The sequence below is a fragment of the Synchiropus splendidus genome, chromosome 11, assembly GCF_027744825.2.
Source record: "Synchiropus splendidus isolate RoL2022-P1 chromosome 11, RoL_Sspl_1.0, whole genome shotgun sequence".
NCBI lineage: Eukaryota > Metazoa > Chordata > Actinopteri > Syngnathiformes > Callionymidae > Synchiropus > Synchiropus splendidus.
This window is the reverse complement of record NC_071344.1, coordinates 21,701,353-21,714,569: the sequence shown is the minus strand read 5'-3', so window position 1 is coordinate 21,714,569 and position 13,217 is coordinate 21,701,353. Positions and strand designations below refer to the sequence as shown.

General features: G+C 40.2%; 1 protein-coding gene across 2 annotated transcripts; it reads left to right on the top strand.

Annotated features, from left to right (window-relative positions):
• Window positions 1-3,392: 3,392 nt before the first annotated feature.
• On the top strand, window positions 3,393-13,002 carry elf2a (E74-like factor 2a (ets domain transcription factor)). 2 transcript variants are annotated; one of them, XM_053878528.1, is made up of 9 exons: window positions 3,393-3,703; window positions 5,725-5,808; window positions 6,074-6,323; window positions 6,469-6,570; window positions 7,144-7,257; window positions 7,344-7,427; window positions 7,503-7,695; window positions 7,762-7,995; window positions 11,898-13,000. In XM_053878528.1, exons 2-9 carry the CDS (start codon window positions 5,734-5,736, stop codon window positions 12,400-12,402), a joined length of 1,557 nt encoding a protein of 518 aa, XP_053734503.1. In that variant the 5' UTR covers window positions 3,393-3,703; window positions 5,725-5,733; the 3' UTR covers window positions 12,403-13,000. The 2 variants fall into 2 exon arrangements, with proteins under 2 accessions (XP_053734503.1, XP_053734504.1); XM_053878529.1 differs by having other exon boundaries at window positions 3,403-3,468; window positions 11,898-13,002.
• The last annotated feature ends 215 nt before the right edge of the window (window positions 13,003-13,217 follow it).

Genomic DNA, 13,217 nt, shown 5'->3' with positions numbered 1-13,217 from the left:
GCCCTTGGTCCAGAGGTCCCTCTCCGCAGGGACTGGGTGCCAAACAGGCTGAGACCTGCTGCCTGCTTTGTGATGAACTACCACTGCAGAAGCAGTCCAACAGTTGGTCTCTCACTGGTCGCTAGCCACAAACCTACAACCTTCTTGTGAGCTGGTTCTCTACAGCCTTCCTACTTCAGTTCTGCTTAACCCAGTCTAAACACAGACTGGCTCAACAGAAAGCACACAGCTTCTGATAATACCAAACCAGAACTGTGCCAGTGCAAAGGGGCTTGTTACAATGTAAAAGCACTCAATTACGACTGTTTTTATTTTATTTTACATATGTTTTTCTTATATATTTTCAGACACAACAAGTCAACATAAGATTTTCTTCCCTTGTATAATTTCACTGGCTCGGTTAATAATTTTGAGTGAAGAACTGAGCTGAGCAATCTGGAAGGACAGAGACAAATCAATCAATTTAATATCCCCCTTTTTTTCCAACATGTTAATTTCGCCTAAATATCGAGACAAAAACTGAGAGGTATTTGAATTTTAAAAACCTTAACTAAAGAGTTTTCTTCTTTTCCTTCCAGCTTCTCCCTTCAGGGGTCGCCACAGTGGATCATCTTTCTCCACCCTGTCCTCTGCTTCCTCTTCTCTCAAATCTCTCAAAAATCCTCCACCTTCTTTATCTCTGCATCCTGTAACTTCACTTGTCCACTTAGGTCCCTCTCATTCACACACATGTATTCTGTCTTACTGCGGCTAACCTTCATTCCTCTCTTTTCTTAGGCACACCTCCACGTCTCTGGTATTATCTTCCTCTTGCTCTCTGCTCTCACCACAGATCACATTGTCATCTGCAAACATCATCGTCCAAGGGGCTCCTTGTCTAACCTCATCTGTCAACCTGTCCATCACCATGGCAAACAGGAAGGGGCTCAGAGCTGAGCCTTGGTGCAGGCCCACATCCACCTTGAACTCCTCTGTTACACCTGCAGCACACCTCACCACCGTCTTACACCTGACATACATGTCCTGCACCACTCGAACGTACTGCTCTGCCACTCCAGACTTCCTCATACAATACCACAACTCTTCTCTTGGCACTCTGCGCTTTCTCCAGATCCACAAAGACACTATAGAGCTCTTTCTGAAATTCTCTGTACTTCTCCATGAACATCCTCAAAGCTAACATTGCATCTGTGGTGCACTTCTTCGGCATGAAGCCAAACTGTTGCTCACATATGTTAACTTCTGCCCTTAGTCTACTTTCCACTACTCTTTCCCACAACTTTGTACGGCTCATCAACTTTATCCCTCTATAGTTATCACAATACTGGACATCTGCCTTGTTCTTGAAGATGGACACCAGCACACTTCTCTTCTATTCCTCACTCTCAAACATCTTGTCAAATGTTCTAGTCAAAAAGTCTACTACCACCTCTCCTAAACACTAACACACATCCACAGGTGTATCATCAGGGTTCACTGCCTTTCCACTCTTCATCCTCTTCAAAGCCCCTCTTACTACAGCCTTACTAATCTTTGCCACGTCCTGATCTATGATGGTCACTCCTTCTACTCTTTGTTCTGCCTCATTTTCCTCATTCATCAGCTCTTCAAAGTACTCTTTCCATCTCAGCAACACACTTCTGTTATCAGTCAAAACATTCCCCTCTCTATCCTTGATCACCCTAACCTACCGCACATCCTTCCCATCTCTATCTCTCTGCCTTGCAATCTTGTACAAATCTCTCTCACCCTCCTTACTGTCCAACCTCACATACAAGTCCTAGTAGGCCCTCTGTTTGGCCATTGACACCACTACCTTTGTCTTATGTTGGGCCTCCCTGTACTCCTTTCTTCAAAAGTGTTCACAACTCTTAAGTTAAAAACCTTAACTAAAGAGTCATGAACACTTTTCCTATATCCATCTAATTTCGGACAACTCTAGAATATATGATAGTGAATTGAACTTTGCGCCCCACACATTCTCCAACATACACCATCTTTATCTATTGTTTCAAATTTGACAATATATTAAACATCAGATGCCATTGAAAAACGGCCAATTCTGCGAATCTGGTCGATCTCTGGCTCAACCCTTCAACTGGCTTCGCATATACTTTTATAAGCACAGTTACCGCTGCGTATAATGTAACCATTATTCATTAGAATAATTTTAATTTAAAAATAAAGAGAAAAGAAAATAAACAAATCTTAATGTTATTTTCAGAATTTGTATTCCCTGGATAGTTTTGACCGTTTGAGGCACACATAAATATTAATATCATATAATAATATAATATTAATCTCTGTGCAGTACTCTGGAAGATTGACCCCAAGTACACAACTTCTACTCCCAGTACCTTCACTACTCCTTCTACCTCTCTCTGATGTCAATTCTTAACTCAACCTCTACAGCTGCTCCTCCTACTCGAAATGGTGAAAGCTTCTTACATTATTTTAAAATCAATTTCTAATGTGACTTGTTGTTTCAGTAATTTTGTGTGATTTAGGATTTAATACTAGCATCCTCAATCCAAATTGGGACAGGTTGTCTAAAACAAGGACCAAATTTCAAGATGAGTTAATTTGAAAGCAGATATACTGGTCTTAAATATGGTTCTTTCTCTTTAATTTTCATTTATTGACTTCATATCCTCAAAACTGGAGACCTATTTGCAAGTAAATAATAACTGGGAAGTATCAATGGGAACACTCAGATCTTAAAGCCTGCACAGGCGGCCAGATAATTCTATTCAAATTATCAGCGATTGAAACTGAATCAAAAACTTTGTTGATATCATTGATCAGAAGACAGACATCCGTCGCTAATACTCTCGTAATAATTATAATAAATAAATGAAATGAAACCGAAATAGTTTGACTTTTTGTATTTTTACTCCCTGCCTTCTTCTTCTCAATCAGGCCTGATAATGACACGTTGTGGTCAAACACTGTTACTACACACCACTAAACTAGACTAGCTTGCTAGCTTGAGATAACGAAATGTTTTTTCTTTGATTTCCAGACACCAAAGTCACGACTCGCGAGGCTTTTGTTCAGTAGGAGAAATCGAATGAAAATGAAAAAAATACGCCCGGAAAACAGATCACTAAAAATGCACACTATTATCATCAATTTCGAAAAAACACAAATATGTTTTAATACATTTTATATGTTATCTCGCTCGATTTTGTTCGAAAGGTAACCGCATTTTGCCTCGATCCCACTTATTAAAGGTTATTTTTAATTTTCATACCTGGTAAAATATAGAAGCGCACACTTCTATATACACATCTCTTTATCCATTTATAGGTCCGTACTCTGGTGGGACTCGCACTCACACATTTGGCTTCGTCTGGCAGTTTGATGCCGTCACTTGTTTCGCGGAACACTCATGTTGATGGCCCTGTTTAGTGACGTCACGAATGTGACGTTGGATCTTGGTTCGTAAAGCGGTGGCGCGCCTGAATGGTATAGTAATAGTATTTTTAATTGAAAACAAACATTCTACGTCTGTTTTCTGCCTGGACTGCACAGGGACACACAAGGACAGTTTCAGTGTCTGCATCGAGACTCAAAGTAACAAAAAAAATGTACTAACGAGGATTTACGCGAGTGGAATCTCGGCCCTGAAACGGCTAACGTCAGGCCCTGTCAACGCTAGCTTAAAAGCATCGTCGTTCTAGTTTGCAGACGCAGAAAAAAGGTAAGATGAGCCCGCTGGAGCCACATTTCATCAATTACTATAAATCTTTACATTAACCCTTTACTAGAGAAACGCCACAATGCAATTATTCCTTATAGGATATGGTTGGCAGTTCGAAGATAGCCAGCTAACTAACAGCAAGTGCTAACTTCTTAGGTACGAGGGGTTATATACGCAACACAATATTTAATTCGCAGAAATGGTCAATTTGGTCTCAGGGGATTTGCGAGAAGTGAAGACTAAATGCTGCTACACGTAGGTTTTGCGGTGCAAAGAATAGTTAGCAGGCTAGCCAGTTAGCAAGCCCATTCCGCACAGTCGTGCTCGCGGGCTCAGGAAGTAAACATTGCTGTTAAATTGACGTCACGCAAACGGCTCCAGATCTGTTTTGAATTTGTCACACTCAGTTGCATGAGGAGTATCTATTTTACCGTCACACGCAACGTACTTGTTTCACCCATCGACAGTTGCACCATATATATATATAATTTTATTTTTTGTTTTTTACTTAGTCGCGAAATAAAACTGTCCTAACTTTCCAAACTTTAGTTTTCCCCTGCATTGGTTACGTATGCACTGACGTTGATTTCACGTTCCTAAACACCTTTAACGGTCTCCTCAGAAAGCATGTGCAATTGCTCAACCAAGATCCGTGAGATAGCAATCTCTGGGAGAGGTCACTTTGGAAAATTTAGTTTAGAATTTCATTTGTGTCCTTCGTGTGTGTTTTTCCTTCTTTGGACTCGCTTTGGACGTAGTTTGTGATTTCAAGCTACTTGCAACAGTGATGATCCCTTTAACTTTTTGTTTTTTTTAACTTGCATATTTCCTTCACATTTTCTATTCTTATTCTGTTTTCTTATCAAGAAAACAGTGGTAATGGGTTGAAAACATTAACAAATATCTCACGTTTCTTGGTCAGGTGTATACGTAGTGGTATATATTTTTTTACACTATTCAAAAGCGCATACTGACAAATACAGGCAATATTAGTTATGAGTAATCTGTATGTGGCACTCACTTTTAAAACGATATGATCTTTCATTGAAATAGTTCAAAAATAGGGTCATTGAATGGCCTCTCATATAAAAAAAAATTACGCTGTTTCTTGAAACTTCATCCTGCCATCACTACTGTATACTTTCTAGGAATGGTGAACAGAAATGATTGGCACTTTAGAAAGCGAAAGCAGTTGCGCTCAACTTGAGTGGCGTACTGTTTTTAGTTGTCAGTGTTGAGCAGTATGATCAGTATGGACCGTTTCTCAAAGCCGCAGTATCAGTATGTGAAAAAGTTTTTCAGGTGTGAAAAATTGTGTTGAACTACCCCTAATACTTTCCTATTCAGCAACATTATGTGCTCAAAGAATGAGGTCAGCTGACTATCTGAATATACTGAATGACCAGGTTATTCCCTCAATGGATTTTTTTCTTCCCTGATGGCACGGGCATATTCCAAGATGACAATGCCAGGATTCATCTGGCTCAAATTGTGAAAGACTGGTTCAGGGAGCATGAGACATCATTTTCACACATGGATTGGCCACCACAGAGTCCAGACCTTAACCCCATCGAGAATCTTTGGGATGTGCTGGAAAAGGCTTTGCACGGCAGTCAGACTCTACCATCATCAATGCAAGAAAAAATAATGCAACACTGGATGGAAATAAACCTTGTGACATTGCAGAAGCTTATTGAAACAGTTCTACAGCGAATGTGTGCTGTAATCAAAGCTAAAGGCGGTCCAACGAAATATTAAAATGTATGACCCTTTTTCTTGGTGGCGACTTTTTTTTTGGCCAGGCAGTGTATATCGGTACTTCCGTAAACATTTTTTGAAAAACGAATCTAATTAACTTTATGTGCTGCAATATCAGCAGGTCTGCTCTGTACAGCGTGTCATCTGACAGAACAAATCACATCCTGGGGCATAACTGGTATACTGTGAAACTTGATTATGACTTGTATTGCAGTCGTATTGATATGCCTTTTTAAGATATTATTCTTTTGTTTTTTTTCCAGGAATGAGGTATGACCTCGGTGGTAGTGTCAGATGGTGGAGGGAATATAGTGGAGTATGTAACGGTGGTGGAAGAAACTCAGCAGGTGACACTCATTATCTTATCAATGTTACACATTGTAAAAATCATATTATAACAATAAACATAACTTAAAGAAGTAATTTATTTACAGTGCATGCTTGGGTCGTCAATCAAGATATGTGTTCACTGTTGAATAATGATAAATTAAATGATAACCTGATATTTCCTAATTTTAATTGTAATTATTAGCCAAATTGTTTTTACTTTTACTACATTTTTGTGATGACATCATGTAACACTGTTCTTCTTCATCCTTTTGCCATATGCAGTGTGACCAGCAGCTTGCTGAAGAGGAGGAGGAATTTGTACAGCAGGAGGTGGTTGTGAGTGCTAATGAGGAGGATGAGGAGACTGTGGTGCTCCAGGAGGAGAGTTGCCCAGCAGTTATTGTGGAGGAGGTTCCCAGTGCCCAGGTAGAGGAATGCTACTCTGCACAGGTTCTGGTCTACGACGATGAGACGTATCTCATGCAGGATGTGGCTGAGGAGCAGGAGGTTGTGACAGAGGTGGTAGAAAGCGGTGAGTTTGGGTTTTTGCTTGTTGCCTGTTATTTAGGTTCAGTTGTTTATTTAGATGTCCAGAACAATTTACCCTTTAATGCTTCTCGCTACCTCAGGTATGGTTTTTATTTCTTCATATGTGATTTCTAATCTTATTTCTGTAGACATGTGTGAAGACATGGTGTGTTTTGACAAAACATTTGAAGCAGCTGAAGCACTACTTCACATGGAGTCCCCTGGAGGATTACACAATGAGCGTGGCACAGGTAATCTTCACATAGTACGAGGTCTTGAACTTACTGTTATGTGAGGTTGAACTTATAGGTATAGTCATACATCCACCTATTGGACTAAAAAGTGACTGTGTACACGTATAACAGTACTCTTAAAATACGACACTGTTTCAGGGGGTAACAATCGACTTTGCTTGGTAGTATGAAAGTGCACGCAGTTACGCTGTCCTGTGTTCAATATATTAGAACGCTCCCAGGATTTATAATATGCATGGTGTTTCAGGTGACATTTTACGCGTTTCACTAGATTGATTTCCGTGAAACGCTCCTAAATTTGGGGTCTGAATTTTCAAGCCTCTTTGTCTGTCTGTTTTCCATTTCCTTGGACAGTGCAATAAGGGATTCTAACCCCCTGCTCTCCCTGTCAGCAGTTACAGATGAGCATAAATCGACTGTGATGATGATTGACTGCTCAAACTCATCAATAGTTGCCATATAAACACTCACTTAGATAAAAAGAAAGAAAGTGGCTGAAAACAATTAGTCCCTAAGGCGACTCACTCTGAAACATGGACATCATTCATTGTGTGATATTTTTGGCTGCAGAGGATGTGATGATGGAAACAGTGGTGGAGGTCTCAACAGAGTGTGCACCCATAGAGGAGGAAACTTTCCCAGTTCCCCCGGACTGTGAGCCAGTGCTTAAAAAGAAAAGAGGAGGTCAGTGTGCATGGAGATCGTGGTGGACCTCTGTTTCTAAATTGTAAGTTGTCTGAGCTAGTGAATCCATTTTTTTCTATATCCAGGTGGACGAAAGCCAAAGGCACAACAGCCTGCATCAAATGGTTCCTTTGACCTGGGGATCAAAAAGAGGCAACGGGAGGGGAAAGGTTTGGATTTCATGGCCCTCTTTGAATTTGAACATATTTGATCTCTTTATCCTTGGTGTTTGTCTTCTCTTGCAGGCAACACCACCTATCTGTGGGAGTTCTTGCTTGAGCTGTTGCAGGACAAGAACACTTGTCCGAAATATATTAAGTGGATGCAGAGGGAAAAGGGCATCTTCAAGCTAGTGGACTCGAAGGCAGTGTCCAAATTGTGGGGCAAACACAAAAACAAACCGGACATGAACTATGAAACAATGGGCCGAGCTCTAAGGTTGTTTTTCTTTTAATTGGTCCCGTAGAGTATGCTAGTTTTACTACTACTGTGTTTTGTGTCCAGGTATTATTACCAGCGTGGCATCCTTGCAAAGGTGGAGGGTCAGCGACTGGCATACCAGTTCAAAGAAATGCCCAAGAACATCAGAGTGATTGAGGATGAAGGTGGAGAGGAGGAAGGGGAGGATAGTGATGTTACCGGCCAGCACACTCCCACCACCCTGGTGACCAACGTCCCTGCTGCCACACAGCCTCAACAGACCATCGTCACTGTTATCCCGAGCAACGCTGCCAACAGGTCTGTCAAATATGTTGTCTTCATAACTTAATTACTGGTGACTGAGGTATTGGATGCGAGGAGGGAGATTTGTGATGGCCTTATGAGGCTCCATGAAACTTGAAATCATTTTCAGAGCCCCCAAGATGGCTCTATGTTGGAAAAAAAGGGATTGAACAACCATTTTAATGAACACACATCATTTTAAACTGAGATCGCCACCAATTGAGTTCTGAAGACCAGGAGGCTCATTCTTGAAGCTTCATCATTCCAACACTAATGGAGATGATTAGGTTGTTCTGGAAAGTTTGAGGAATGAGTGCAGATTGCGAGGAGGAGGAAATAGGAAAGGATGGAGACATAGTGGATGAGGGGGTCGTTGATATTGGGATTAGAGATTTGTTGTGTGAACAAGGCTCTTGATTGCAGGGATTGCAGAGTTGGATGAGTACAGTAGAGACAGCAGAAGTTATGCTCATAAGTAACTGGCATAACTGCCATTTTTTTGGTATTTCTTGTGTATTTCTTTGCTGAATCAATTCATTCTATGACAATTAGTTTTTTTCTTGGGCAAGTGAAAAGTAGGTTACGTCATCATCATCATCTTCATATGCAGTTTTTGACTAGTTAAAGAATATCTACTTACTTTGCTAAGTTTAAAAATCTAGTTATGTCATGATCTGATGTTAAGCAATATTATACGGCAGTTATTAGCTCCTAACTACTGTATTTTAAACCACTACTAATTTACGCCATCTCAAACAATAATAAATCAACTTCATAATCTTGAAACGTGATTTAGGCTGCTTAGGTTACATCATTTTAATCAAATCTTTGCAAGTTCTGCAAGCACTTGATTCCATTTTCATTGCATTGGAACATCTAGCTTAAAAGCCAGTGAATATGCCTCCAAAAAGTGTAGCTTCATCTAGTCTTGTTGTACTGTCAACATTGCTGATATGTTTATTCACATTATGTTCACTGGCCATGCGCCTCACTCTGCAACATTACAACATCAGGATATCACAGGGTAACATTGACCTGCGCCATTGATTGTCATAATTAATAAAAGACAGACAATAATTGTGAGTTGGCTGGCAGATCATTTAGCTCCTTTATCCCGCTGTTGCTCACTCTTAGAACATTGAACTTGTCCGCAGCAGGTCGGAATGTTGCCTAAAAAGCAAATTGTGGAAATACCTGTGTAACGTGTGTTTAAGTTTATTATTATTATTATTCGAAAAGTCTGAGGTATACAACAAAGTAAATCATTAAGAAAAAGTAAAAATAATAAAACATTAACTTTCTTTGACAAGCATGTATTTAAATGTGTTTTCTTCTGTTTATGCTATATACACAGAATATATGTGTGTGTGTGTGTGTATATATATATATATATATATATATATAAAACCTAGCTATTTTGTTAAGTCCAGCTATAACAAAATAGCTGGATTATTATTACCGCCATGAGCCATGTAAAACAATAAATTAATAAAATAAATGGTGCACACATTTATCTGCTGCTTAATAATTTCGCACATGATCACAGTAAAATGTATTTATTTAAAAGATAAATGCATGTGAATTTTCATCCCCTTTAAGCTATTTTGCTCGCATTCGGCAAGTGCTGTGTGCATGCAGCGAATTGCACGGCTCCCCAGCACATCTCGCTGCACTGTGGAGCGGAAAGGAGCAGGGGAGTGAGCTTCATGCCAAAAGACATGCCAAACTGCTCCTCCAATTTAAAAAAAGCAATGAATTAGTTTTGTAAACGATTGTTTAAAGTTCACATCACAGCAATTCCTTTCCATGAGTGTGCCGACTTGTGAGATGTCTATAACCACAAGATTACACTGGTAAACAAATATGGCACCCGTCATGAACAAGCTACAGCTGCAAAAGTGTTGATATCGTTCAATTTTGATCAAATACTGCGAAATTACCGGCGGAAGCACTCTTCATGGAAAGTGGTTTCCTGGCACGATGAGTAGGGCATTATAGATAATATAATAATATTCCAAAATATAGATTATATTTTGGAATATCTGGAGGCAAAAGTTTATGACCTCTTTATGTTTATATTACAAACTAAACGGATTTCATATTAATAATTTTCTTCTCATTCCGCTGTAGACAATTGTTAACTTTAATATCAGCATTTCTCAGGTATTGTTTACGCGTAGACGGAAATGACCGAATCCGTTGTGGTTTTGGATCAGGTGCAGCATTCGTCTGCCATGTATGTAAGTATTTCACGGACAAAGCAAAGAGATTCACTAAACTGCGACGTCATACAGTAAATCAAATGTTTTTCAGTTGTCCTTTTGGCAGAATAGTTGCTGCATTCTTCAAGGTTTTCTATTTCCCCCCTCCACTAAGTGTAGAAAACATGCCTGAATTATGATTTAATAGTTAATTTTTTCACATCATGTGCACTGGGTCTCACTAGGTCTCATCATTTTGATAACAAATTCATGGTCAATCCATGTGATCTGTATCAGTGATCAGTGATGATCAGCTGCAAAATTCTTGATTGGAGCAATATTGTGTCGTATCAAATATCGAAGTTGGGCAAAAGCGGAAGGAACATATTTTCTATAAAAAAGGACTGTAAATATTTCTATTTAAATAAATTCTATATTGAAAAATCTATATAAAATCAAATAATGATAAATAAGAATAATAAAGTAATTGGCTTACTAGTCTTACAGAATTACAAAATTTTGTTCTCCGTTGCTATTTTGCTTGCATTCACAGACCATACTGTTACTTCTTTTTTTCTCGATTTGCACTGCAACAGTCTTCTCTTGTTTTTCTCTCCTGCCGCATCATCCCTCCCTACCAATTGGCTCAGTGTATGTGCACATTTTGACCAAACCCAAGCAACTTTTAGAGAAGTCGACTTTTAAAGGTCAGCCAGTTCCAATAGTTCACTCCAAATAGCCGGGGTTTCAACTTGCTTTTAATTCTATTGTGTATGTAGTGCTGGCAATCAGTGGATGGTGGTCTTAAGTGGATGCAATACTACATGTTATGTGTGAGCAACCCGCTTCCACAAATGGTCTCGAAACAGCTGCACCGGAGGAGTGATAGAAAATGCTGGCCTGTAATGCAGTACACACCATCAAACAGTGCAGTGAGCGCTTAAGTTTATTGGTCTGATGTGACAAGGCTTAATGTTTTGGCGGCAAGAAGCACATTTCCCATTTAGAATGGATTTTTCTGTGTGGCGACCGCATCAGTAGTGGGCATGCAATTCAGAGGGAACATTGATCCTGAACCACTGCAGTTCTGTGTTCAGTTCTGAATGAGCGACATTCTTAACACAAGATGGCGCTATTGGATAAATATTGGCGGGGGCCCATATGATGGAGGTCATTTATTGATGTGGACCAATAAATGAAAACCCAAAACAGCAATATTGGTCGACCTCCGCTTCCTTCTCTGCTGCTGTTTTACATTAGTTAGCCTTCATTCTTCACTCAATGAGGACAGTCATTGTAAGATGATTCAGTAGCAGTCTATTTCTGGCTCCAAACATGACCCAGTACTGTTTCTCTCTACGAGTGCAGGTCACTTGAGTAATCCTGCTTTAGCATTCATATATGTGTGTGTGTGTGTGTGTGTGTGTGTGTGTGTGTGTGTGTGTGTGTGTGTGTGTGTGTGTGTGTGTGTGTGTGTGTGTGTGTGTGTGTGTGTGTGTGTGTGTGTGTGTGTGTGTGTGTGTGTGTGTGTGTGTGTGTGTGTGTGTGTGTGTGTGTGTGTGTGTGTGTGTGTGTGTGTGTCTAATGTAATGTTGTCATGCATGCATGTAGATGTTGTTGTAGGTGTTTGCAAGGAAATGTAAATATGCATTCTACCACTGACTTGTGGTATTTTGCTTGGTGGCTGAAACCTTTTATGTCTTGTTTCTTCTGCAGACAAATCCGAGCAATGCCTTTAATGATGACCAATTCTGTTGGCCAGGTGACATTAAACTCTTCCCCCTTCCTCACCACCACCACAGGAGTCCCAGTAACCGTAGCAAACGCCAACTCTCAACCAAAACTAGTCTTCCAGGCTCTTCCCACCATGTTACCCGGCAGCCCTAAACCTGGCGAGAAGATTACCATCATCACCATCCCAGCAAATCAACTGGCAACACTAATGCAGGCTAGCCCCTCCGGTCAGGTGACACAGCTCGTCCAGACCAAATCTGGGGCCACACAATTCAACAAACCATCAGAAGTTCAGCAAACTACACAGCTCATACTTGCTCAGCCAGCGGCTGTAGCCCAACCACTGCCACAGCTTTCAGTCCAGATCACGAAATCTAAAATGACGACTGGCCTTCCAGACCTTTCCCCCCCAGGACCTGACCAAGCACAGTCAGAAGCTCTATCTCACTGTAGTCCTGTTGTTGCAACCAAAAGTTTGGCTTCCTGAGAGCACAGCACACAGCAGAGTGCAGCAGGTGCGCCGGAAGTAATATGGACACTGTGTGAAGTGCAAAACGTGAAAAGTATACCGCCTCATTGTAAGGGTGCACTGTTTGCAAGGATCCGTATCAGCCTGCACAAACTGGAACTGCATAGATGAAACGGAAATATTCGGATGGGGGAGGCGGAGCAAACAGACCAACACATTTACAGACATAACTTATGCATTCAGGTACACATGCAGACACCACACACAAGTCCTACAGTAGTGTGACAGGATCAGATTGTAGATTATGAACCTTTTTTGTATTAAAATTAAAGCCTGAAAAGACTTTGCTGTTAACAAATGTACTTTTTCAGTAAGTGTGTGTCAATAAATAAAACTTAGCAAGTGTGTCATTTCGAAAGGTGCATATGTGTGTGACTCAATATTCTTGAGTGTATTGACTGGATACTCTGCAGGTGCATTTCAATCTGTTCCACTCTAGCAGTTACTGGTGAGTGTCGGTGCACTGCTTTTTTTTTTTTTTTTTTTTAAACGACGATGAAGGCAGTAAAGTGCGTGCGTGTGTGCATCAAATGCAAGACAATACGTTGCATAACTAAAGTGTATGCTATTTTTTTCCATTGTACTATCAATGTTGAAGTAGATTTTACTTGTGTATTATAAAACATGAGTTAAAAATGACTTGCTTCTTTTGTTCTGTGCAAATATTCTGTTCTAAATAATGCAGTGTCTTCAGCTGCCAAATACAATTATTCATGTTTATCTTTTTTTCACCGCTCTTCACACTCGCTAGTAGGCATTTAATTGTATTAAAC